A 23,121-nucleotide genomic window follows, 5' to 3' on the forward strand; every position below is an offset into this window, starting at 1 on the left:
ACTTACGGTTTGAATCGATACGCGCTACGCCTCGAATACTTTTACGGATGAGCGGAGGCCATGGACGACATGGACATTGGCATGTGATGCAAGTTTCATTTCGAGTGAATTTTTATTGAGTTCAATTTTTAATTAGAATTATTTCACACAGGGCACACGACCCAATTCTTTGGGCAGATGGCCAATTACTTGGGCACACGGCTTATTATATCGGGCACATCACCAAATATATTGGGCACACGACCTCGGTGTGCCAAATTACATGGGCACATGGCTAATTATATCGGGCACACCACCAAATATATCGGGCGCATGGCCAAACACATCGGGCATTCGTCCAACTTAACTGCAAAATGGTGTACTCCGGAGTATTAATAACTACTCTGTGAAAATATAACGTTAAAATTACCGTAAAAGCTTAAAGATAATAATATAGCCCAACACATGACATCCAGCCAATCCCAGGTCGTTATTCAAATGTCATCCATTATCATCTTGACACGACGATGATGCTTGGTGGCGGTGCTCGGTCCGTGCTTGTGCGGCACTTCCATCGGTCTGTGGGCATCGTGGGTATGCCGAACGTGGGCAAGTCCACTCTCTTCAACGCCCTCACCCGCACGGGGCAAGCCCAAGCGGCGAACTATCCATTCTGTACGATCGACCCCAACATCGCTCGAGTGGGTGTGCCGGACCCACGAGTCCACGCGTTGGGCAAGATGGAATCGTCGCAAAAAGTGATTGAGACGCAACTCGAGTTCGTTGACATTGCAGGACTCGTTCGCGGGGCGTCCAAGGGCGAAGGTCTCGGCAACAAGTTCCTCGACAACATCCGGCAGGTGGCGGTGATTGCCCACGTCGTCCGGTGCTTTGAAGACATCAACATCTTGCATGTCGAGGAGACAGTGGACCCTCTGCGAGACCTTGACACGATCCAAACAGAACTTCTACTTGCAGACCTCCAAACCGTTGAAAAGCGATTGCAAACGGTCGGCAAAAAGAAGTACGAACCTCGTCACACATATAAACACATCCTCCCGCCTTGTAGTCATGCGTGTACCACGTTTGTTCTCGTAGGTCTGTCGATCCAGGCGCCGCGCATCTCCACGCCGTCCTCAAGCGCATATTGCCGCTGCTGGAAGATGGCATCGCCCTCACTGACGTCGCGTTCGAGCACCCCGAGGAGCGCCTCCAATTCGATCGCCTGCAACTTCTCACGCCCAAGAAAGCTTTGTACCTGTGCAACGTGTCTGAAGACGATGCCGCCACAGGCAACGCCATGACCGAAGCTGTGCGGAAGCATGTACGCAAAAGCGATACCCCCGACCAGTTTTAGTGTTTTCACCACATATGATTTTTTGTTACTGTAGGTCGAAGCGCAAGGCAGTGTGTGCTTGAACGTGTCGGGCGCGTTAGAGGAAGCGGCGTCCCAGTTCGACGACGAAGCGGGACAGCTAGAGTACCTGGAATGCAGCGGACTCCAAGAGACCGGGCTCACGCAAGTGATCCGGGCATGCCATGAACTGCTGCATCTGCAGTCGTACTACACGGTCGGACCGCAAGAAGCGCGCGCGTGGACGATTCCCAAGGGTACGCTGGCGCCTGCCGCCGCCGGCGTCATCCACTCGGACTTTGAGCGGCTGTTCATTCGAGCAGAAACCATCGGGTTTGACAAACTCGTCGACGCAGGCAGTATGAAGCAAGCACGGGACCATGGCTGGATTCGTACCGAAGGCAAAGACTATGTGTGTCAGGACGGCGACGTGTTTCACTTTCTTGTGGGTCGTTAACGTTACACCATATGTACACTAGTACAATACTAGTACACATGCACTGTACATACATATTGCGTGGTTCCGTGGGTTCAAGCAGACAAGAATAATATGTACTTCCTCTGTTCCAGGTTACTGCCGACATTTCAAAATTCGCATGTTCCAAGTTACTGGCGACATTTGCATTTCATTGGCTGTAATTCTTCAATTTCTATCAATATCGAACATTTATGACATTTCATTGGCTTATAATTGTTTTAAGCGCTGATTATAAACCAATCTTTTGCGAAAATTCATACAATTCCCTTTCAAAGTATCATTCGCCCAAATTGAGTGAGCGCTCAATTGTCTGTGTCAATTCAAAGTAAATGTCGGAAGAGGAAGTGGCCAAAACATCTTGGCGTGCCAGCTACCGGTTGCTAGTGTAGCCATGTGTGGAATGTGGGAGCCAAATACCGTTTACTTGTTGTACAGGGCACAGTACATTGTACTGTACAGTTGTGGAATTGTCCTTTTATCCAAAATATGGCTGACTTTTGGGCTAAATCGCCAAATCTATCGATCGATCTGAAAACTTTGTATGTAAAGTGTTGTCCTGTGATTGCAATCACACTAAATGAATTTACACACTAATTAAACGTTTGTGAAGGTTTCCTGCAATTCTGATTGGCTCAATTCTTCTGTCGATTCTTGTGTACATTTACAGTATTTGGTTATGTCAATTCATGCTCCAGTTTATACTTCGTAGATGTTCTTGTATTGACCGTGTGAGGTACTAGTATGTAGTAGTACATAGTAGATGCTACCATATCTATTTAGTACTACTACTACTGTACTACTGTAGCTAGCTAGCTAGCTGTACCAGTAGATTCTTGGTGTCCGGCTCGTTGGGTTTACAACATGTTGCTGGTCGCTGCCGATGGCAGATCAACGTCACTATATAGTATTTACAAAGTAGACTGTCTCTTGACATCAATGGTAGCCTTCCAAAGGGACGCTTGACATTGTGAACTTTGTTAAAACAAAATAGCATGCTCATAGCCCTCGTGTTCTACAACGCCGAATACGTCGATCGACGGGTAGCAGTGGTCATGACTTGCAAGGCCACAAACGCTGCGACGCCCGCCCCCGTTCCCACCACCACGGTCCACAAGGTACTGCTACTACTACTCGCTCCACGTGCTGCCATGTCATTCGTAGACTCCAACTTGGTGGCAATCACAGAGGTGAGGTTGTCTGCGTCGTCCACTTCCCCCGTCAGGTACTCGAGGTTGTCTTGGGGGTACGCGAACGTGTTGCACGTTGTATCACCGTACAAAAAGCATTCAAACATGTACAACGCATGCAGCGGTCGAATGGCAGGGACCTAATGAGTAGGTACTACTCAATACCGAGTCCTAGTGGTTTGAATAGGTACCATGTGGCCTGCACCCTTGACCGTTTTGAACGTCAGGCCTTGGTACTCTTGCGTGTACCCTGCGAGCTGCTGGTCGGGACCAAACCATGACTTCCACTTTTGCGTCACGGGCAAATGCAAGCCGTTGGGGCTGGCAATCCACCGCTCGGTCCCGATAAAGTTGACCACGGCGTCCGCGTCCCCACTGTAAATCAGCGCCGTCAAATCTACAAACGATGAGTTAGTCGAAATATAGAGTAGCTGTTGGTTGGTTATAGTCGAATCACATACTGTGCTTAAGAATGGTCTTGTACTTGGGCAGGGCAGAAAGAGATCGATTGTACCCCTCGGCAATGTCCATGTTGCAGTCTGCCCATGCAAACAGTGGTGACGCCCCGCTCGATGTCTTGACATGAATAGCTTCCTAACAATTCACCGTCGTTAGACGCCACACACCAACGAGTTGTCGCCCATTCGTGACCAATTCGATAGAGTGTACGAGCTATGAATATATATACCTGGACAACGGCCAAGTTCAAGTACTTTTCAGTGTACTTGTCCGTACACGGTTCGATCTTTCCACGGTGCATGGGCTGGTAATCCATGCGCTTTCGGAAATGTAGCATGTCGGCTTGGTTGTTGGAGAGCAGGCACACATCGCCGTAGATGTAGTACGGGTTAAAGTAAGCCGTGTCCGCGGCGACGATGCCCTCGTCAATCGCGGCTTGGCACGGCGCCGAGCAGTTGACCGAAGTGAACATGCACTGGCCGATCTCCGATTCACACTTGTCCACCATGTCGTTGTAGTTTTCCATGGAGATCAACGCGTGGGCGTAAAAGTAGTCCATGTATGCATTGCCGTCAATGTCGGCGTCCGTGAAGGGGTTGCCGATGGCGTACCCGCGGAGGTTGATGGTAGGGAACCGAGGGGTAAAGACCCCCCCCCCGCCTCGTCGACGCCCGTGATGGTGAGGGGGGTACTGCTGCTGCTGCTGATGGGGGGTTGCCTTGGCCGTGACCAATGTGTGCACAAGGTACGGAATGTAGATGCCTGCGTAGCTTTCGCCCGTAATGTACAGCGGTCGTTGCTGCAACGACGGATACGTGAGGAGAAATTGCTCGAGAAACTCGGCAATACGGTCCGTGGTAAAGTCGTCGTTGTAGTCGGACTGGTTCAACTGCGGCTGGCTAAAGCCCACCCCCGCGGGCGACTCCAAAAACACAACGTTCGCCTTGCGGTTCCACGCGTACGGGTTCAGCTTGACGGTGAGGTCGCTCTCGACGACAAACGGACCGAGCTCCGTGAACATCCCGCCGAGCGACGAGCAGCCTGGCCCGCCGTTGAGCCACAACACCAACGGGTCCACGTCAGGGTTGTCCTTGGATTCAACGTACCAGTAAAACATCTCTTGTCCGTTGCTAGGCAATGGCATGCGGCCGGCGTACATTCCAAACGAGATTGGGGTTGGGTCGCGGTAGTGGGGAAGGTCCACGATGAAGTGTTCTTGGGCCAGCGGAGTTAATGGAGTGTCGGCGGCGGCATTGACAGGAGCAGAGGCATAAGCTGTTGCCGCCATGGCAACGAGGCTACGAAGTGCGAGGAGCATGTTGTCGGTCGCAATTGATACTGCGAGTCAAGGTGATTTAATCGAGATGAGAGGGGTGTGGTTGAAGCTGTGCCACTACAGGTTTTACTTGGGTCCAGTATGGTGGCCCTGCAAGTTGAAGTGGCCCCGTTCCGACACATTGTAACGGTACAGTACATTTGTACTGCACTATGCCAGGCTAATGAAAAGTGACATTCAATCCGATAACTTAGCCAAACTACTCTGACGTTAACTTAGCCAACTAATTAAATGCCAGGTTTGTGAACTATACATATAGTATATCGAAAATTAAGGCTTACAATTGATCGAGTTTGCTCCACATCCAGTCCAGAATGTCGTCGTCGATGGTTAACACATATCGATAGAAAATCACTTCTTTGGGGTAGCCATGTCTGTGAAGCGAGAGCGCAAGGCCGGTGGAGGCCTCTTCTGACGTGGCAAAATGTCCGCGCACCAGGCCACCGCCTCATCGTCCGAGTCTGACGACGAGCTTTCGATGGCAACTTCGACGTGTCGTCGGCGTCGAGGCTCGCGTATCCTACTTGCGATCGCCACCGGTTTCATGGTTCCTTTCCCACCACGGTTGTCCAACGGTGCATCATCCTTCATGACCACAAGGGCGTCGTCCGAGTCTGGGAATGCTGGCACAACTAATCCCGTGGCTTCGCAGAGCTTGGCCAGGTCAAAGAAGCATCGTGCGATGGCATCTACCACTTCGGGGGCGTCTGCGTCCCATATCTGTGCGACAGTGCACGAGGCCGCCAGCGATGCCAGAGACGACTCCATACGAAGTAGCAATGCACTGCCTACTACAGTAGTACCAGCATGATCATCATCACATGATCGAGGCACAGTAGATAGGAGAAGCACATCATCACCATCATCATTGTCGTCGCCTTCTTGGCTACAGTCTCCACGACAAATCTCGGCAGCCCCCGATTGACTCAACCTCGTGCACGTGGCTGCAGCGTCCACGTACTCTGCCATGACAGCAGCCCAAGCCGTGGTTTCCGCCGACTTTGGATGGGAGCTAGGAATCGCAGCAAGGTAGCATTTGGTTTCCAGTTGAACCAACGTGGCCTCAAGGGCGTGGAGTGTGTCGCCGACATTGCCTTCGGCATCATCGTCGTCGTCGTCGTACATGGCCGGTGGAGTCTCAAAAAATGATCTGACGACTCTAAGTTTAGACCGATGCTAGTATAATCCAAGCAATAATCATCACATTCCATCGGAATCGCATATTCGGTTATGGTTTCTCGATACAATTTGTTAGCCAGCTCATCCAGCGCATTGCTAGTGCAACTCGTTATATACTTATACTTCGAAGTAGCATTATTATATAGCTACTGTTACACCGTCGACCTATACGTATATCTCAATCATGAGAATTAGTGCGGACCGCACCTAGTTTGAATATCGAGAATAATTACTATGGACTACAGTATTATCTTAACATTATCTGTAATTGGGATTTGTCGCCTAACTGTAAACACACATCACAACCCAGCTTTCATTGAAACAGTAGTAAAAAGTGCAGACATACATCGTCGTATCCCAGGTTCGTTACTTATACCATAGTATTCCATGGCTTTCTACGACTACCAGAGCAAGTGAGCCTCACCACCTACACCCCAAAGACCCAATATTTTGCACGAAATTATTGATCCGCACTACTAATTACTAGTACCAATTACAAAATTAGTCCATCACACATGTAATATTAGTCAGGACGGCACTAAGTCTCAATATAAAATCACTCATGACGGTCGACAGTGTACCACCAGTGTCCTTATATCGCTAACGGCACATTGTTTGACATGAAGACGCAGCTCCAGTTTATAATTTACATGTCACTTTATATTTTTTTCGGTGGAATAAATTAGGCATCTGTTACGGCAGCGGCTGCGTGCTGTCAAATCCGAGGCTCAGGTCCGCGAGGTGGCGGTTGGTCACTTTAATACGAAGCGCCGTGGGCACTAGCACGTATGGCTCCAACATGGGCTAGGAATACATCAATGCGTCCCCAAGTGAGACATCGATTCCTTATCCCAGGCAAATGAACTCCCGAGGGAAACCACCATGGCCCTGTTATGTGTTGTTTTTTGGTTCGTACCAAGTGGGTCGCAAATGTATTGAGGAAACGACTGGCGCTGTCGATGGGTTGTTGAAGCAAGTGGGCTTCACACATGGACAGCAAGGCCAGCGCCACACGGAAGAGGATCTTCCAGCTCTTTTCCGCCATGAAAATGTCCCACATGTTGTCGATACTGTGGCGCGGCAACGCGTTCAAGTACAAAAATAGGGTTTGAAACCACCCGACGAGGTACATTTGCACCGACATGCCTTCGACTTCAAAATGTGCATGCAGTTTCGGTAGCCCGAGTTGCAGAAACCGATTGAATTGATAGCAATGCAAGTGCAATTTGCTCAGCCCCGGGCTACAATATATATATATATACAGCCAACAACAAAAAAACACATATCTCTCCACAGCCCAAAGGGAAAACGCCTAGTAATACTAGTAGTACTAGTACCTGAACATGGCTTCCAACCCGTACTGGTCCAACAGAGCCACAAACAGCCAAAACGAGGTTTCTTCTTCCTCGACCAACCGTTGCGCCTTGGACGACAACGGCACGGCGCTCAGTGCCTACCCAAAACCAGTCACATCGACGACTAGACCAGAACGACTAGTATTACTAGAACACAACTACGACCAACTAGCGGGACGTAAAACCCCAGGAACAAGACGAGTATGAATCAAAGGAGTAGTAGGTACGGATAAGTAAGTGCTCTCACTTACAGAAGCGGCGGTGGCTTGTGTCGAGTGTGAAATCACATGTTGAAGGAGATGCGCAGCGATATAGTCCATGCCTTGGCAATACCCCACGAGTGGATACCGGCTGGCCAACGCCAGCAGGATTCCCGTCAGTTGTGATTGAATGTCTTGGTCAGAGTGATCCATAGCATTGTTGCGGCTGCTATAACGATCCCAGCGTAACGAACGTTGGTATGAAAATGCCAAAAAACTCCCATATATTATTGGCATAATTCGTAAGAAAAGTCGATCAAACAAAAATCTCACACTATGAAATTGTATTGGCTACTTTCGTGATATTCCGCAGTAAGCACAAAGTAAACCGAAAAAATAATGTAGCCAATCAGCGACAAGCCTGTTCAGATTGACCAATGAAAGCGATTCATGAAGATCGGTTGTGTGAGTCTATTGGTGGATCAGGGTCCAGGAATTCGTATCAAATCCATAATCAAAGCCCATTAAAGCAGTGGTCAGTTGCGAAGATAGACTCGACGGTAGATATTGTTTATGTGTTTACTCTAAACTGGAGCGACATGGAGAATAATATATGAATCGACACAACCAAATAAATATACTGAAGAATCGGCAGAAGGATTCAGCCAATCAGATAGCAGGAAACCATCATCAACGACATCAAATTAGTGTTAATTACGGTGATACCAATCACCACAAAGGACACGTTTTTACATACAACATTCAGTAACAAAGAATCGATAGATTTGGCGAAAAAAAAGTTTCAAATTTTTAAAAGGACAATATATATTTCAATCGAATGTACCTAAATAATCCGTCTGAAAGACCAGAGGCAGAAGACTCGATAGCTACACGACCGTAGGTTCGACGCACGTCAATGTAGATGGCTTCAACCCACTCGCCTTTGAGCTTGGCGTCGTGCTGGTAAGTCAAATAGTCTACTGACGAAGTTTGCTGCAATTCTTTCGACCTACAAAGTCATCCAGTGATGTTTATAACCACCTACTTAGCTCCACCACGGAGCTACATCATGAGAGAAATATAAACAATAGAGTAAGTACATTCATTCCACAACTGTAGCCAGCTACGCCACACACCTGCCATATTCAATTCACACTGTAGGTAGGTAGCTGGTCAGCGAGGCCACACAACTAGGACATGAGCAATCAATACTTAACACGTTGCGTTCATTAACGGTGGCCAGATGCGTAGCCATGTATTCAGGAATCAATATTGTCAGTCGATTCGAAATTGGAGTTCAATGGGCAGAATCACCAAATACATCGGCAGACAATCGATCGACCAATCAAATCCCAGATCACGAATCAAGTAGCCAATCAAATCCACTATACGACTAATTCAACATCGAATTAGTATGTGACTTCAATTAGTGTGATATGGCTCGAGTTTTACATACAAAAAAAGTCAGTAAACCAACGAATCGATTGATATAGATTTGGCAAAGAATCAGCACAAAAGTCAACCAAATTTTGGGTAAAAGAATGACAATAACACATATTGTGCTTTCGAGTGAAATGTCGTGTTGTGGTTTCTCGTTGGAATTTAAATCGATTTGATTGGCTACTTCAGACGAGCTCAAAATTATTAACCAATCAAAACCTTCTCAATGAAATTCAACCAATCAGATCGATTGTGGATCGGTTTGGTCGGCACGATTCGTTTGCACCCCCTCCCCAAATTTGTAGCCAGCTACGTCACACAGACTTCACTCAGTTCACAACGGTAGTCAGCTTCAGTAGCTACATAAACAGAAATTAACTATACACTTCACACCTGTTGTCAGCTACGCCATGCAGCTACATCATGAGAAAAAGTAATGTATTCCATTCAAACCTGTAGCCAGCTAGGTCGCACAAAAATCACGTCCTTACGCTCAGTTGACATCTCTAGCTACGACAGATATGCACCAACATAAATGTAATACAATTCATATCACAATTGTAGCCAGCTAACCAGTTGCATCACGCAGGGCTATACAACGTAGTGAAATGTTTATCGCATTCAATTCACGCAACTGTAGCTAGTTGGGGGCAGGTGCAGAATGGAACCAAAGAATACACGGGAATCACATACAGTATACAAGGCAATGCCGTTAGAGCTATCGCATACTAGTCCTGTACCCAGACACGTGTTGCCAGAATGGAAGCCGAAGCGACGCAGGCAACCCACCAACACGAACACAATATCGGTGCAGCCTTGGCTCGGCTAAAAGATGGTGGCGCATTCCGCGATTTACAGCCGAACAACGTGTGTACGTAGCCACACTATGGGCATGACACGTTGAGCATACATACAGTATTATAGCATAAGAACGGGCTTAGCTGGAGATCCGTACCAGCCCGTGAATGCAACGATGGTGTACAGAACATGAGGCATGTCCATGCATATCGCCGCCACCGAAGACATGGAGCAAGCTACAACGACATGAAACAATCACAGTATATGTTGCACGCTTTGGTTGGTTGGTTTGGGGCAAATTAACAAGGTACCGTAAGTTGAGTTGGGAGCGTCGTACCAGCCCACGAGATTGTGTGCAGCTATCGAGTTTAGATACATATTGTTTATGTGTTTCTTCTGTAAACTGGAGCGACATGGAGAATAATGAATAAATCGACACAACCAAATTGAATGGACACATGAATCATCGGCAGAAGGATATATTTAGCCAATCAGATTGCACGAAACCATTATCCACATAGAAAATTAATGTGTGACCTCAATTAGTGTGATACCAATCCACCACTGGACACTTTTTTTACATACAAAATTCAGTACAACGAATCGATCGATAGATATTTGGCGATTCCTCACAAAAGTCAACCAAATTTTGGGAAAATAGACAATATATTTGAAGAAACCGAACGCCCTTTGTTGCTCCATACAAACGCGCGCTTGTATTGTCAAGTCGATTCGAAATTAGAGTGGGGTGCTCAATCGAATGAGCAGCACCAAATCGGCAGACAATAGATTGACCAATCAAAACCCTGAATACTAATCAAGTAGCCAATCAAATCCACCCAATTCATCATCAAATCAGTGTGTGACTGAAATTAGTGTGACACTGGACGATCTGAACATACATAGGCAGGCAGTACAAAGTATCGATCGATAGATTTGGCGAATCAGCACAAGAGTCAACCAACTTTGGGGTGAAAGGACAATACAAGGGTATGTGTAGTCCGGACATACATGCTACGAAGTGGGTTGGACTAGCTTTGGAGTCCATGACGAATTGGGAACGATCATCCTCCACGGCATGCTTCTTGGTCACAAACAAGTCATGGACAAGGCGAGCGCCCAATAATGCTTCCACCTGCTGTTGCATGTGCGCCGATGTGTGCGACACCCGTCGTGTGAGTCCGACCACACCGCCTTTGGCCTTGGAAAGCGCTGGTTGCAGCTGTTCGCCGCTCGTGCGAATGCGGTCTCGGCTGAAACTTGCCGACGTTGTGAGTTTCGACTTGAGCTCGGTCAACTGCGGTGCGAAATGCTTTTTGACCGAGTTCTTGAGTTGGTCGAGGCGCGCCTGGATCCAATTCCCTGAGGAGGCTTTGGCGGGAGTAGCAGCGTCAGCAGGATGGGGAGGAGCTGATGCTGCTGCTGACGCGTCGGTGGGTGCGTCAATCCCATCTGCAGCTGACGTAGCCACTGCATGTTGTGCCACGGTGCGCTGCATTCTACCACGGCGTCGGTCGCTTGTAACAATAGGTTGACTTCCGCACTAAAATTGGAGCGCTCAAACGTCGAAAATAGTGTGCCAATGTAAAAAGTAGAGCTGTGTACTTTCAGTACTTGAATAGTGTAGGGTAGACTCAAGCCGTGTGATTGGATATAAATTGTGGCATTTACGCCACCTGATTGGTGGAGACTTACTTAATTGGTGGAAGCCCCAAATCCAACAAGCGGTAGGGAGACAAGCAACAACCAGACGCAGACGCCACGATGAACAAGGTCCAGAAACCCATGACGCAGCCGATCAACCTGATCTTCCGCTTCCTGCAGAATGTACGTACTCGCGCAGCATGATGACATCATCATCATGCTGCTCGTCGCCAAAGGGGAGGTTGTGACGATGCTGTGTGGTGTGTAGAAATCGCGGGTGCAGATCTGGCTGTATGAACAAGTGAACTCGCGCATCGAAGGCCGCATCATGGGCTTTGACGAGTACATGAACCTGGTGCTGGACGATGCAGAAGAGCTTGACGTGAAGAACCTCAAACGAATCCCGTTGGGTCGCATTTTGCTCAAGGGCGACACCATCACATTGATGATGGCGGCAGACGGGGGCGGAAGCAACTAGATCGCCATCCGTATACCATCATTGGCAATGCATCAATGACCATGCGACGCCCCCGAGATAGCATGTGTTGGTGCAATGTATTATGTATTCCTCCAGTGTTGACCTTCGGACCCAGATGAACGCTTTTCGTCGGAATTCTCAGTGCCGTAGCGCACGTGCCTCATGCCTTTGGACCTCCAGTGGTGATCATCACCGCGGGAACGCCTTCAACTCGAACGCCATACTATAATGGTGCAGTATGTAGGCCATTCGGAATGACATATGACACTGGAAGTTAAGGTCATGCATGGGCGGGAACGCCTTCAACTCGGACGCTCGCGCAAGGACTACTGCCCCATACTATAATGGTGCAGTATGTAGTCCATTCGGAATGACATATGACACTGGAAGTTAAGGTCATGCATGGGCGAGCGCCAAAGTTGATGTGCGATTTCAATGGGCGCCATCTAAGGTCAAGCAGACTTGCAATGTGTCATTCGCTTCACAGCATTTCTACACCGCGTAGCAAGGCCTCACATTTCCACACAGCCATGAAGGATTTCGGAAGCGGATCACAATCATCGTCGTCAAGACCACCACCGCCCTACTCTAGTACGAAGTACTTGCCACTGGTTCAACCAACGTTCACAACCACGCCGAATCCCAGAACACCCCTACAAGCTCTAGCCCAGAGGTCGAGGGATCATAGTCGTTAACCAGCAACCCGAACAACCGTTTGCAATTTCTCGCAGTGCCAGAACCAGCGGTGGCGAACTTGGTAAGGGCCGTGAGTGTTGGCATGCAAGATCAAAGTACTTTCACCACGAATACACCGACCAACTGGACTGCCAACGGCGATACATCGCTGCCGTGGACTCGGTCACCAGGAGGATGGAATATGGTACTCTGAATAATTGAAGGGATTGTTTTACAGAAAAAAAGTTGCGCCGTCGGGGAATTGAACCCCGACCTTCTCCTTGGAAGGGAGAAATCCTAACCATTAGACTAACGGCTCAAGCTTGTTAATACTTGTTAATCTATACCCTTTGACAATAGACTAACGGCGCGTTTTTATTCATAGCCTGGGTGTGTCTGGATCTCAAAAAAGGCCAAAATCTTCGATATTTTGGCAATTTAAGAAACCGGCAAAAATGCAAATTATCAAATATCTGTCTGGATCCAAAATTTGGAGAATTCAATATCATGCGAAATATCTCGTTTTTCGCCAAATAATAAAAAAGAGGTTAAGGCCGAGTCTGGATGCCACAGAAATTTTTATGCACACAGAATTCCCGTTTCAAATGGGAGGTGAGAAAATATTATGATGTGACCTCTGGATGCCATGATGGAAGCAGAACTATCGATAGAATAGACATATTTCGGAAGCACTGCCGTAGACTTCCCACGCACGGAAATTTTAATGCACGGGAAATATGTGGCAGACCCAACTCATGATTTCGACAAAACTTATTTGCATTTACCACATCCGCATGAGGAACGATATCCGTATGCTTGCATGTGTGGTGGCGAATCCACACCGCACATAGTTCCCTGTTGTTGCATTGCGTAAGCTTACTCATGTGGCCCCATTACCACAACTGGCATCACGAAGGGGTCTTGTCACACACCTCATGGGTCCACAACTTTACTATTATGATCCCAGTTATTGCGTGCCACGTTGAGCAAGGGAGTAAGTAGCTTTACGACACCTTACGAAACCGCTTGGTGATTTTAGTTCATGATTAGAGGGGCGCAACTGCGTACTCGACCATGTCCACTTATGTGCACATGCGGATGAGAATTGTGAGTTTTCTGTACGCTTCATGCGCCTATAGGCGAAACACCGAAGCCCCATATTCAAATCGTCGTGGCAGGACATCGAACCAAGGCAATTACGCCGACTGCTGGAGAAGGTTCAGGATAACTGGCTGAATGAATAAGACAAGATATGATGCACGTAATCGCTCCACCTGAACTCTTGGAATGACCCACCTTACAGTAGTGAGGAAAAGGCTGGACACCAGGCCACGTCGGGTTATGCAAGGTGACGAAGTGTGCATTATTAACGTTATGCGCGACTGGTTGAAATCCACGATTTAAGACCAATGATGGTGCCCTAGAGGAGGGGTGACCTTTCCGTACAAATGGCCGATTCTACGGCATCCCACATAAAATTTGACAGTTCCCGTAAACTGGAAAATTTTTAAGGAGGTAAATTGACGGCAAATGCATGGGAACGTGTTCCGAAATCTGTCTAATAACGTGTAGGTAAAAATTGGACAGTTGCAGATCAAACTTTTTTCTGTCAGAAAACAGTAAAAACGCGACGTATTGTGTCACGTTATATATGTCAGATTTGGTAGCCAAAAACACAAAAGCCGTTGTTTGAAAAATTGTCATAATATTCAAAGAGGTGTTTTCTGACATTTTTTGTGGCAGCCAGAGTGCCCTAAAGGGACTTTTTCTGAAAGTTAATTTACTGATTCTTTCGAAATCAGTTTGAAAATTCAGACAGTCAAAAATAGAGAACAACTAAATTCTTCGAATTACTTTGAACCAAATTTTCGACATTTTAATTGGGCAAAAATTGGGGTGTGATCCAGACTCACCCAAAAACAACTTTACTAACCTACACCTGTATTGTAGCCGACCTATATTTTGCTGGAAAGTTAGTCTTCATCGTGGGTGACTATGTATTGAATGGAATAAATAAACCTGAGCTAACGATAAGCAAAGGACCCAAGGAGTGGCCCTAATCGAGCCTTGGGAGAACCCTCGTTCGTATATGTACTATGGCGGCCCCATTGGCTCAGTAGTTCCACGACCTCACTGTCCAAGCACGGATACAGATTCCCGACAAAGATTCGACTTACTGTTAAACGCAGCTCTAGACCGGTAGAATGAACGCAGAAAGTGGTCGGAGCCTCACTCGTGCAAAGATGTCATGAGTTTTGTCGTCTTGCCAGTTACTACCGCAAGTTCATCCTCGACTTAACGGAGCTCATCCGCCCCCTTAGTGGTTTGCTGAAGAAAGGAGCCAAGTGGCACTGGAGCGAGGACAAGCGTCGAGCGTTTTTGACAATCAAGTTCGCGTTGCAGCAAACCCCTGTTTTCCAATTGCCTGACTACAACAAGCCTTTTGTGGTTACCACCGACGTCTCTGGTTTCTGCTGTGGTACAGTCACTTACAAGCTCGACGGCGACGGCAATGATCGGTCCGTTGCTTACATGTCCAAACAAACGCTTCTGTCCTCATGAACAGAATGGCCCGCGCACGAAAAAGTACAGTACGCCATTAAGTTGGCTCTGGGCAAGTGGCGCCATTACCTGCATGGCACTCGGTTTGATGTATACACCGATAACTCATGCTGCAAGTAGGTCATGACAACGCCGGTCTCTTACGCCCAAGTTGACGCGTTGGCTTGAGGATTTCAGTGTTTCGACTTTGCCTTCCATCAAAGCCCGGGCAAGATGAATGTGGTAGCTGATGCCTTGTCTCGGCCTCCACAGGCCACCTCCACCGTTGACCAGCTCTCAATCCACGCGTGTGGTATCCACTGTGCCTCAGTCGCGGCGCGCATCAATCGACTTCTTATCCATGCCTCGGCTCTCTCCATCTACACGACTCGTGATATCGCTCATTGTCGACTCTCCTTTTAGGGGAGAGGAGTTGGGGAAGCAAAAAGGAGTGCTAGTGCCTTAACACCTAACGGTGAACCACTCGAAGCAAGTGTCCTTTAGCACCATCGAGATGGACACCAAAGCCACGACCAAGTTTGGAAGCTATGTGTCCCCAACGATGACGTGCTACTCGCCGAGAATTTATCTCTCGTACACGATCCAAGCACTACCGTGCACACTGGAACTCGACGTACATTGTTAAGTGTAGCGCAGTGGTACTACTGGAACACTCTTGCCAAAGACGTGAAGTTATACGTCGCGACTTGTGAAACATGCAGTCTATACAAGACGAGCAGTCTGCGTGCAAATTGCAAGCTGATTCCCATTCCCGCGCCGGAAGAGTGTTGGCAAACTGTTTCAGCGGATTGGATCACCGGTTTGCCCGTGTAAAAAGGCATGATGCCAGTTTGGTCGTGATAGACAAGCTCTCCAAGCGGCCAAAGTACATCCCGACGAGATCAGATGTTGACGCACCCCAAACGGCGAAGGAATTCTTCGAACGTGTTGTTCGTTACCATGGAGTACCAGCAATGATCATCAGCGATCGTGACCCCAAGTTTACAAGCACGTTTTGGAAGTCCCTCATGGAGATTATGGGTATCCGCCAATCCATGACCACCGCCGGCAGAGCTCAAGCCGATGGAGGGACTGATCGCCAGAATCGAAATCTCGAAGATGCGCTCAGATGTCAAGTGTCATATCTAGGACAAGACTGGGTCGAGCATTTGCCAACGATCGTGTATGCCCACCAAGGATTAGTCCAAGCATCAACCGGCTTGACGCCCTTCGAAGTCGACACAGGCCGCAGGTTGCGCAACCCTTCCGTGAGCGGCTCCTTGTCCAAGAAAACTTTGCCAAGAATTTTGCGGAACATCGAAAGGAAGTCATTCGGATGGCTCACGAGAATTTGACGAAGGCCCAGCAACGTCAGAAGTAGAATTATGACAAGCACCGCTCGAAAATGACCTTGTTGGGGTTCATGGTCCGCAGGGGTGATGGGGGCGTCCAATGATTCGCGCTGGACGTCACATATGCGTTTTGTAGTATGGGCGAGCACGCAGCGGCGGGAGGTTTGGTCAGGGGGATTATGCGAGTCGGGGGTCCGTATGATTGAGCGCCAAATAATCAGTAAAGATACGTTACGACCTTTGTGCAGTCTGTCGTCGTCGTGTTGTCGCTCGTGGCCGATGCACTAACGAGGCCTGGTGCCTTTCAGAATTTGGTGCTTGCGTAGAGCCGTTAGTCAGAAGCTCCAGAGTTCCAGGAGGGGTGCAAGCTGGGGTATGGTGGGGCGATGGGTGCCGATATCAGCTTTGGAGCTTGCGCGGTCAGTGCGGCGATGATTTGCACGCATGAACTCCCATACGTTCTCCGCAGGAGACGTGCTGGGTGGCGGCGAAGCAGTCGAAACGAGCGGTTGGCCAGGAACAAAAGGTAACGGGTCGGTGACAGTGTCATCAACGCCTGAGTCGTTGGCTGTCCTGGACGTTATGGAACGACGAAGCAGCCGGGGAGTGGAACCGTGTGGCATCACGAGGGGGTTGGTGCCAATCGACGGGTCGACAGGTATGCCAAGAGGGGTTACGGTGGACAGATCAAGCGACATGGTAACAGTTGGTGAACGAAGGGTAGTCTTTACGATGGTCAGCATAGTGGTACTATGTACAAGCTGCCAACTGAAGGACTGGGCGCCGTTAGTCTATTGTCAAAGGGTATAGATTATCAATATTAACAGCTAGTCCTAATCTTGCCGAAGCTCAACCCAGTCCGAATGCCAGAGCACGAAGCACTTGCAAGGAACTACATGTGGAACATGATTATGATGGGGGAGGCCGAGAATGATGCTGGAGAGGCGCAGCCGAGAAGTGGAAGATGGGGAACAATCAAGCCAGTTCGGGGGGGGTACTGGTCATGTCGCACAACACAGTGAAACACAATGCCGCACAAAACGAATCACGTGATGATCTGCGAAGGGGAGTCCCCTCGAGCCAAGGCAACCGATGGATACTGCAGCAATGTGTGTGTGGTGAGGCTGGAGTGACGGACATCAGAGCACGTTGGTGGGCGTACGGTTGCAGGGGATGGGGCAAACGTAGCCAGAAATGAATGTACACAACTTTGGACTGGACGCACACCACAATATGCTGGTGATGCAGCAAAACCGCAGTTGAGATGGTGGGGGGAGTAGTGCTTGGGGTGGAATAGGGGTAAACAAAACACGACACGACAATGGTGATTGCACAACGGTACAGCCAGTGTAAACCAGCGTGGGGCTAATGAATATCGAACGTCGGTGCAAGCTTGAGACACGGGGGGAATTTTTGATGCAATTGCGAGTAGTGGGACTGCCGAAATAACAAATCTAGCGCAGCCATCAGAGCAGGTCGAGTGATATCGTCAGGGGGTAAACGACGAAGCCACGACCGTACTGTGGCAGTCCAAGTGACAAAGGACAGTTCAATGAGGGCCGCGAGGGGCGGTAGCGCGTGGCCCTGATATTGAACTTGATTGTGGTGAAACCACAGGAGGTGTAGACAGACACCAGTGACCATGACCCACAACTGAAACAGTGCTGGTTTGAGATGCCCGTGGTTGACGTGACAATAAAAATCGTCCAGGTTCAAAATGTTGTGCCAGGAAAATCGGACTCCAGTAGTCCGCCATGCTGACTGGTGGGTTTGCCACAGGGGGGCCAATCGAGGGCAAGCAAAAAGTGCGTGTAGTTGAGACTCAACTTCGAGGCAGCCGTGCGCACACAGCACGGCGCTGGCGTCTGTAGCCTGGCGATACACGAAACGAGCATTCACAGGAAGCATGCCAAAGAGGACACGGAACCACACATCCGCATGCACAGGGGGGGACATCGATGGACTGGCGCACCAATCGCAAGTAAAGTCGAGCCGACTTGAAGTTGGGGCGAGTAGCACTCTTTGTGGGGTGGTCACGAGTGGGATAATCAGAGTGGGACGCTAGAATCTGCACAAATCACTTCGGCCACACCTCAAACGGAACAACGATGTACTTGATTTTCGGTTGAAAGGTATGGTCGGTCAGAGGAAGCATTTGGAGCTGGGCGTCGTGGGGGATTGAGTACAGCAGTTTGACATCGCGGAGGATTTTCGTGAAATGCTCGTAAATCAGACGGGACTTTTCGACTGGGGCAAAACGGATCGACCCGTTCTGCAACACGACTGGGACTGCCCGATTACCGGACGACATGGCGGCAATAAATTGGTGGAAGGAGGGCCACGATCCGCCGACACCAACACGTAGAAAATCACGGAGGCTGCGAAGCCCGTTGCTAGCACCATGGAGGCACCACGAACCAGTAGGTGCTCGTTTTGACGACATGCGTGCAGCGTTGTTTTTGTGGATATCGAGGAATGGCGCGAACGTTGAGTCCCACAGGGGCAAGTCGAGAGTGGTAGCAATGTCCGGGGCAATGGAAATACGTCGTTCCAAGGGTACGCGTGACCATTCAAACCACACGTCAAGCCACAATGGATGGAGCTCGGTAGTATACATCCACGCCGATAATGAGTGGGGGCATTGCCACAGAAAGTCAAATGGGTGTGATGTCCGGTACAGTTGCTGGAGGCACTGAACAACTGTTGCTGGACCAAACACGCCCAAGGCGGAGGGGAATCGGAGGCAGGTGAGCACATTAATCGCTGCAGGAGTAGCAACCGTTGGCTGCGAATTGTGGACGCAATGTGGGGGATGCCGAGTCCGATGTGCTTGTCGTGATGCCACATACGATGCAGGAGGGGGCGATACGAGGGGTCGTCGGTGGTTCGACTGCAAAGGATGTAATTGGTAATCATTCGTTGCCACGTTGCAACCATAACGACAGGCACAGGTGTTACCGCCGTTATATGCCAGATTTGGGACAGGATCATGGTGGAGGCTATGGTGCGACGACCTTGCATTGTTCGTGCTCGACATTTCCATTTCGGCAGGGCCGCAAGGAATTTGTCGTGAATTAATCGGGTTTGGTATGCAGGGTCTAGTTGGTGGCCCACAATGGCGCCGAGAAATCGAACGGGAGTGCCAGACGGCGCAAGTATCAGGGAAGGCCACGGCCGGCAACCCCATGTCAAGTGTGTGGGCCAAAGTCGAGCCATTGAACGACTCGTTGTCTACGATCATTGGCCAACTCATCTTTGCCGCGATCCTCCTGTCCGTGGCCAAGTGGGGTCTGCACTGGAACTGGCGGTGGGCCATCGGTCTTTCGTCCGTCGGTGTGATGTTGGTGGACGGGTTTGTCATCTTTGTGACGATCTGGGACATCATTCGCAAACAATGGTTTTACACCGGCGTGGCGCTGGCGGACAACGTGCCCGGCGGCGTGCGCTTCATCGTGGCAACGTACTGCGCCGTGGAGATCGCCGATGTCGGCAACGAAGGCGCCACGTACGGCTTGGTCACGACCGTGTCCAACTTGGCGTCTCAGTTTGCGTCTGTGATCTACAAGTTCATCGACACGTACTTTATGCTGTCCCAAAACGACCTCAAGTCTGACACGACCGAAGTGCGGTGGGACGTCACGTACTCGTACTTTATCTCATACGGGAGCAAGTTGTTTGCGCTCACGTGGCTGTGGATGCTGCCTCCCCAGCGCCCCCAGATGCAAGAGCTCAAGAAGAAGGGCGGCAAGAATCCGTTGGCCGGCATCATTTTGATCACCGTCTTCACCATGTGCCTGTGTTTCTCGGTCACGACCAGCATCATGTCCATCTTCCCATCAACCAAGTGCTACCGTATCGCAGGGGGCAACGGCAAGTTGGACCCCAAGACTGGCGGATGCCCTGCTGCCAAGAGCAAGAAAGCTTAAACCTGTTGGTAGATTTAAACTATGTCGTAGTGTAATACAATGTGTTGTGCATTTCTCAATGGAGGGTTGCATCATGGATCTGAGCACGAATGATATGGTTTGAAACCTAGACCTACCTACCGTAGGCAAAGCCATCGCTGCTGCATCCCGCGGTCTTGAGTGGTCGTTGTTGAATTGCAGCATGATTGTCCACATTTGATTGTTGATATAACGCGAATCTCAATATAGTTGCCGCCGTCGCCAACGGTGGGGGCTACGGGGGTGGCAGTATGAACCTCTTGAACGGGTTTCAATTGTTGTGATTGTGTCTAGACTTCGCTGGACCAAGGGGTGGGTGATGTTGAGGGTATATAGGACAAGCTTTGGACTTGTGACCCGAGCAAGTATCGCGTCACTGGGGGGGTCAGTGGAAAGGCCTCCAAGCGTAATCGTGCCTCGAGGGGATCAGTGGGATCAAAAAGTGCTATGTGCCAACGTTGGAATCGTCACCATATCGATTAGGTGAAGGGGCGGCTCGGCATAGATGCAATGTAATGGTTCAGACTGTCCACAGATCACACAGCCATGACGACCGCTCTGGGTAAGAAACCATTTCGCTCTACGTCTGCACCGCCTAGCAATTTCTTGCTCGTAGCTATGCACGCTCCATGACCAAACAATCGCCCACATGCAGGCACCCACTTGGGTTGCAGCAGAACAATCATCGTTTCGACGCTGCCGCCAACACCATATGGACACACCGAAACCCGGAACACTCAAACCCTTGCTATCCACGACGACTGTAGTACAAACAACCAATCAGCCGATGTCATCAGTTTGCACGCTGCTCGTAAACCAGTGATGGCGATATCGGGTAAGAGCCACGTGCATCCAATAACGGAAGTTTTTTCTGCCATACCTACTCCTATCGACATAACGTGACGGATCTGTGATTTGCCGAGCTGCATTACCCAATAGAAATCAAGAATTGATATGATTGGAGAAAATGTAAGCCTGCAACAACTAACACCTTCAAAAATTTATGGTGGGAAATAGTACTAACTTAAAGAGGAGCTCGCCTGTTTTCAAATCAAAATGCCGCCAAGAACGCCGTACTCGCCTGACGATGTGGCTAAAGCGATAGTAGACGTAGTCTCCAAGAAGTGCAACATCCCTTCTGCTGCACAAGCGTATGCCATTCCTCAGCGAGCCCTTCGCTTTCATGTGGCAAAGGCCAAAAGACCCAACGTCGCCTCCAAGTCCATGGGACCACAGCCAATGTTGCCCCTCCAATATGAAAATGACCTGGTGACCTGGTGACCTGGATCAGCGTGATGGTCATCCGGTTAACCGCACTCAAATCCTGGACAAGGCGGCCGCAATCCATGACACCGTACACGGCTTTACAGCACCGACCAAGCCGATGTCAGGCTGGTACCAGAAGTTCCTTGCACGACACGACCAACTCAAGACAAAGAAGTCCAACGTCCTCAGCAAATCACGACACGCTGTCGACGAGAACGCTGTCGCCGCCTTTTACGAGGAGTTGCTTGATGCCTTGACCCACGTCAACATGGACCCAAAGCGCGTATTCAACATGGACGAGACGAGTTTCTCTCCATCCAAGACAGCGACGAAGGTGGTCGTTCATCGGTCAACGCAGCATGTCTACGTCGAAGAGTCAACTGCGTCTGCTCACGTCACAATTGTGGCTTGCGTTGGTGCAGACGGATCAAAGATCCCGCCTCTATTTATCCTCCCTGGCGATCGTGTTACGACTGACGTATGTGACAGCCTTGTGATACCGGGTGAAACGGTGACGACATCTGAGAAGGGTTAGACGAACTCATACATCGTCGAAAGTGGCTTACCATGCTCGACTCTGCGATACCTGCGTCAACACCGCGGCCAATCCTGCTGATTTTAGATGGATGTTCCTCGCTTTACTCCACCTACATCTACGATGAAGCGGTGCGCCAGAGCATTTTGCTGCTGTTCTTGCCAGCGAACTCGACTCATGTGTTCCAGCCGTTGGACGTGACAGTGTTTCGCCCGTTCAAGCAAGCCATCTGTCGGGAGATTGCCAACGACATGTGGAACGACATCGCGACGAGCATCAACAAGCAACACGCGATTTCGATCGCGTGTCGTGTGTGGTCGTCGTCAACAAAGGATGCCTCTATTGTGAATGGATTTGATTGCACCGGCTTGTGTCCACCATCCCTGGACAAAATGCGGTACCGTTTGTCCATTTTCAAGCCGTCTCAGGACGACTCGGTTGACATTGAAGCCACGTGGCTCCAGCGCAGTGCGATTGTGAGGAGTGATGTGCTCTTGCTACCCCCGCAGAAGAAAAAACGTGCTGCGAGGAAGACCTTGACTGTGAGCGGTAAGTTTATCACTGCCGATTACCATGCAATTCTCCAAAGTCAAGCTGCCGCTCGTCCCAAAGGCCGAAAAAGGACTCAGCCAACTATTCCAGCCCCTGTTGCTGATCACGAGGAGGACGAAGTAGCTTTAACCGAGGAGTTGGTAGCGGAATCATACTGCATTTAAGTGTAAAAGCGTGCACTTAATAATGCTTACATGTTAGAACGGAATACTGTTACGCTACAGAGTTCTAAAGTTGAGGAAAAATTTGGCGCACCCCGGGACACCCCGGGACTCGAACCCGGGGCCCATCCACCACCGCCTCATCGTCTAACCGATTTGCTACGCGCCAAAGGCTTGGCTTATATACTTGAGTATAGTATAAGTGAAG

The 23,121-nt window shown here is 49.5% G+C and overlaps 10 protein-coding genes and 1 non-coding gene across 16 annotated transcripts; 4 read left to right on the forward strand and 7 right to left on the reverse strand.

The window, feature by feature from the left end:
• Positions 1-494: 494 nt before the first annotated feature.
• Positions 495-1,896, forward strand: H257_10635 (GTP-binding protein YchF). The gene is made up of 3 exons (XM_009837235.1): positions 495-1,003; positions 1,078-1,303; positions 1,371-1,896. The coding sequence occupies exons 1-3, from the start codon at positions 507-509 to the stop codon at positions 1,788-1,790; spliced, it is 1,143 nt and encodes a 380-aa protein (XP_009835537.1). The 5' UTR covers positions 495-506; the 3' UTR covers positions 1,791-1,896.
• A 780-nt stretch (positions 1,897-2,676) lies between these two features.
• Positions 2,677-4,841, reverse strand: H257_10636. 2 transcript variants are annotated; one of them, XM_009837237.1, is made up of 4 exons: positions 3,687-4,841; positions 3,460-3,592; positions 3,190-3,395; positions 2,677-3,138 (listed from the first exon to the last, which is right to left on the reverse strand). In XM_009837237.1, exons 1-4 carry the CDS (start codon positions 4,773-4,775, stop codon positions 2,824-2,826), a joined length of 1,743 nt encoding a protein of 580 aa, XP_009835539.1. In that variant the 5' UTR covers positions 4,776-4,841; the 3' UTR covers positions 2,677-2,823. The 2 variants fall into 2 exon arrangements, with proteins under 2 accessions (XP_009835539.1, XP_009835538.1); XM_009837236.1 differs by having other exon boundaries at positions 2,677-3,395.
• Positions 4,842-5,034: 193 nt separating this feature from the next.
• On the reverse strand, positions 5,035-6,009 carry H257_10637 (hypothetical protein). 3 transcript variants are annotated; one of them, XM_009837240.1, is made up of 2 exons: positions 5,654-6,009; positions 5,035-5,581 (listed from the first exon to the last, which is right to left on the reverse strand). In XM_009837240.1, exons 1-2 carry the CDS (start codon positions 5,916-5,918, stop codon positions 5,145-5,147), a joined length of 702 nt encoding a protein of 233 aa, XP_009835542.1. In that variant the 5' UTR covers positions 5,919-6,009; the 3' UTR covers positions 5,035-5,144. The 3 variants fall into 3 exon arrangements, with proteins under 3 accessions (XP_009835542.1, XP_009835540.1, XP_009835541.1); XM_009837238.1 differs by having other exon boundaries at positions 5,036-5,584; positions 5,654-6,002; XM_009837239.1 differs by having other exon boundaries at positions 5,036-6,002.
• A 585-nt stretch (positions 6,010-6,594) lies between these two features.
• H257_10638 (hypothetical protein) lies at positions 6,595-11,293 on the reverse strand. Of its 3 annotated transcripts, XM_009837242.1 has the most exons (9): positions 10,777-11,293; positions 10,077-10,124; positions 9,923-10,001; positions 9,708-9,851; positions 8,372-8,536; positions 7,579-7,753; positions 7,310-7,425; positions 6,889-7,213; positions 6,600-6,776 (listed from the first exon to the last, which is right to left on the reverse strand). In XM_009837242.1, the coding sequence occupies exons 1-9, from the start codon at positions 11,261-11,263 to the stop codon at positions 6,666-6,668; spliced, it is 1,650 nt and encodes a 549-aa protein (XP_009835544.1). In that variant the 5' UTR covers positions 11,264-11,293; the 3' UTR covers positions 6,600-6,665. The 3 variants fall into 3 exon arrangements, with proteins under 3 accessions (XP_009835543.1, XP_009835544.1, XP_009835545.1); XM_009837241.1 differs by having other exon boundaries at positions 6,595-6,776; positions 6,889-7,425; XM_009837243.1 differs by lacking the exon at positions 10,777-11,293 and having other exon boundaries at positions 10,077-10,429.
• A 171-nt stretch (positions 11,294-11,464) lies between these two features.
• On the forward strand, positions 11,465-11,996 carry H257_10639 (small nuclear ribonucleoprotein E). Its single transcript, XM_009837244.1, has 2 exons — positions 11,465-11,592; positions 11,678-11,996. Exons 1-2 carry the CDS (start codon positions 11,530-11,532, stop codon positions 11,885-11,887), a joined length of 273 nt encoding a protein of 90 aa, XP_009835546.1. The 5' UTR covers positions 11,465-11,529; the 3' UTR covers positions 11,888-11,996.
• Positions 11,997-12,417: 421 nt separating this feature from the next.
• Positions 12,418-15,124, forward strand: H257_10640 (hypothetical protein; the record flags this gene model as incomplete). The annotated part of the gene is made up of 3 exons (XM_009837245.1): positions 12,418-12,560; positions 12,587-12,745; positions 14,833-15,124. The coding sequence occupies 3 exons, from the start codon at positions 12,418-12,420 to the stop codon at positions 15,122-15,124; spliced, it is 594 nt and encodes a 197-aa protein (XP_009835547.1).
• H257_10641 lies at positions 12,810-12,881 on the reverse strand. Its single transcript has one exon. It is a non-coding gene; the product is annotated as a tRNA-Gly (tRNA).
• Positions 15,125-16,790: 1,666 nt separating the features above from the next.
• Positions 16,791-17,153, reverse strand: H257_10642 (hypothetical protein; the record flags this gene model as incomplete). The annotated part of the gene is made up of 1 exon (XM_009837246.1): positions 16,791-17,153. The coding sequence occupies one exon, from the start codon at positions 17,151-17,153 to the stop codon at positions 16,791-16,793; it is 363 nt and encodes a 120-aa protein (XP_009835548.1).
• A 667-nt stretch (positions 17,154-17,820) lies between these two features.
• Positions 17,821-18,411, reverse strand: H257_10643 (hypothetical protein; the record flags this gene model as incomplete). The annotated part of the gene is made up of 1 exon (XM_009837247.1): positions 17,821-18,411. One exon carries the CDS (start codon positions 18,409-18,411, stop codon positions 17,821-17,823), a length of 591 nt encoding a protein of 196 aa, XP_009835549.1.
• A 121-nt stretch (positions 18,412-18,532) lies between these two features.
• Positions 18,533-19,476, reverse strand: H257_10644 (hypothetical protein; the record flags this gene model as incomplete). The annotated part of the gene is made up of 2 exons (XM_009837248.1): positions 18,533-19,345; positions 19,414-19,476. The coding sequence occupies 2 exons, from the start codon at positions 19,474-19,476 to the stop codon at positions 18,533-18,535; spliced, it is 876 nt and encodes a 291-aa protein (XP_009835550.1).
• Positions 19,477-19,640: 164 nt separating this feature from the next.
• H257_10645 (hypothetical protein) lies at positions 19,641-20,381 on the forward strand (the record flags this gene model as incomplete). Its single annotated transcript, XM_009837249.1, has 1 exon — positions 19,641-20,381. One exon carries the CDS (start codon positions 19,641-19,643, stop codon positions 20,379-20,381), a length of 741 nt encoding a protein of 246 aa, XP_009835551.1.
• Between the last annotated feature and the right edge of the window lie 2,740 nt (positions 20,382-23,121).

This window comes from Aphanomyces astaci (genome assembly GCF_000520075.1).
Source record: "Aphanomyces astaci strain APO3 unplaced genomic scaffold supercont1.29, whole genome shotgun sequence".
NCBI lineage: Eukaryota > Oomycota > Saprolegniomycetes > Saprolegniales > Verrucalvaceae > Aphanomyces > Aphanomyces astaci.